The sequence below is a fragment of the Petaurus breviceps genome, unplaced genomic scaffold (genome assembly GCF_028583685.1).
Source record: "Petaurus breviceps papuanus isolate PSGF00001 unplaced genomic scaffold, PetGlider_PUasm1.0 90451, whole genome shotgun sequence".
Lineage (NCBI taxonomy): Eukaryota > Metazoa > Chordata > Mammalia > Diprotodontia > Petauridae > Petaurus > Petaurus breviceps.
Window position 1 is genome coordinate 2,227,157 of NW_027187258.1, and position 2,190 is coordinate 2,229,346.

Here is a 2,190-nt window from a genome sequence, read left to right on the forward strand (position 1 = left end):
GGAAAAGTTTGTTCAGGGATTCTACCATCTGCTTTTGTAGGAGCAGCCATCAGACAGTCCCCTGGGGTGGCCTCATTGCCTGATCTACTTGGGGACTGGGCTGGCCAGAGCTCAGGCTAATGACCAATTTCAAGAGCCAGCATGGGGCCTAGGCCAGAGCAGGCACATACCATTGGCAAGAGGTGGCCCAGGATGCTGCCTCCATGGCCTGCCCCCCATCCCCAGGAAGAGGGAGGCCAGACTAGCAGGGGTGGAGCAGCGGGGGGGCACTGAGCATTCCTTCAGGATGTGGCAGGGGCGGGTGTTAGAGCCACACATACTCAGAGAGTCACTTTCTGAAGGTTGTATTTGTATTCTGGGTTTAGCACTGTTTCTGGCACACAGTGCATGCTTAATAAAGACTTGATGCCTGATTGACTGACCATGGGCACACAGGCCCAAGAAGTGCCCTCTGCTCCCCACCTTCGTCTCAGTCTGGGGTCCCATAGAACTGAGCAGCCTGCTGTTCTGCCTTTCCTGATTGTGTGACCTTGGATAAGTCCCTTTCCATCTTAGACCTTCAGGGTTAGGTTCTCATGTATCAAGGCAATTAGAATCCTTGTGCCTGGGATGCTGTCCCAAGGATATGGGCAAAGTCTGTTAAGCCTAGATGGGAATCAGTGCTTGGGAAGGCAGCCCCCAAAGGCGGGCAGCTTGGGCTCTTCAGGTTCCTTAGGGGAGAAGATGGAACCTTTTACAGGGCTAACTGCTCCTTGCTGGGGTCTCAGTTTCCCTCTCTGTGCCATGTGGTCCCTCCAGCTCTGACATTCTATGACCTAAAGGCCTTTCTTCCAGCTCTAATATCATATGGTTTTCTCTGCAGCTTTTGTGTGCACAGGTATCTTCATTAATGTCTCTGGCAGGGGTAGCTGATGGTTTGGAGGAACTCCACTTCAGCCTTCCCTTGGGGGAAGAGATGGGGAGGGGATTCTTACCATTCTTCACCTGGATGGCGGAGCCTTGGCCTTGGAGATGCACCACAGCTGGCTGTAGGGGAGAGAATGGTGGAGAGCAGGTGCTGAGGGCTGATGGGATGGCCTTCTGTACTTTCACCCCAGTCCCCTTCCTCTGGCCCAGAGGGAGGCCAAGGGGATGCTGACAGAGGAATTAAGCTCAGGGAAGGAGGGGAAGGCCAGGGGTTTGTCTCAACTTTGCCATAGACTGGGAAGAGATCTGCAGTATTGAAGCCCAAGTACTGTGGAGGAAAGGCTGGAGGCCTTAGGAGGGGGGCACCATGGCTGCCCCCACCTGCTGAGGAGCATGGGAAGGCACACTAGCACTGCTCAAGGGCTTCACACACTTGAGGTTCAGTTCCTGTGGCCTGGTCAGTGACAAGGCCCTCAAAGCTGCTGCTATCCACTGGGGTGGCATGGTTGGTACGGCATTGGCACTGGAGTCAATCACAAAGGAAAGGAGGGGAAGTGAGCAAGCCAGGAGCACCCCCAGCTTTTGCCCCACTCTGACTCACCTGGACCTCTCGAGCACCAGCCTTGTCAGTTGCACCTGTAAGAGAGTACCAGGGCTTCAGGCTGGCAGCACATGAGAGGCCCTAATGGGTGGGCACTGCCAGTCTGCCCTTCCTTCTTCCAGGGAGGTGCAGCTCTGGAGCTCCCTGGAGGGAGGCCCCAAGTGGCCCTCCACTAAGGAGACATGGCTGGAGTTGCCAAGGGGGTGGCTGTGTATGGGTGGAAGGCTAGGAGCCTTGATGGTCACACTTTGGTCAGTGTCTGAAGCTTGAATCCTAGCTGGCCCTCTCCTGGGCCTCAGTTTACTTCATTGTACTTGCCTTGCTTACCATTACTTAGCCCTGCTTAGGGGCTAAATCCCCAGGCCACTCAAGATGTCCTATTTAGCAGGCTTTGGGCTAGATGAGGAAGCCTTCATTTACACTGGGACCTGTAGGCATCACCCTCAGGCACCAGGGGAAAAGGCCTGGGGGTGACAGGGCAGATGGTGCAGATTCTTGAAGACTCTCAAGTCACATTCCTGGACCATCCCTGAACACTTGCCTGCTGCTATTGCTCCTGGCGGCTGGCCAAGAAGCTGAAATTCTCATGGACCAAAACGCTCCTGATACAGCCTCCAAAATATCTCCCAGCTCTGCCATCCCCTGTTCTCAGGCCCCTCCCAGCCCTGACATCCCCTGTTCTC

At 55.1% G+C, this 2,190-nt stretch overlaps 1 protein-coding gene across 1 annotated transcript in view; it reads right to left on the bottom strand.

The window, feature by feature from the left end:
• Positions 1-741: 741 nt before the first annotated feature.
• EDA (ectodysplasin A) overlaps positions 742-2,190 on the bottom strand; it is a 163,792-nt gene continuing 162,343 nt past the window's right edge. Inside the window, exons 5-6 of the mRNA XM_069062475.1 lie at positions 1,508-1,542; positions 742-1,026 (exon numbers count right to left, since the gene is read on the bottom strand). Coding sequence (XP_068918576.1) covers positions 742-1,026; positions 1,508-1,542 — 320 coding nt within the window. The remainder of the gene's footprint in view (positions 1,027-1,507; positions 1,543-2,190) is intronic.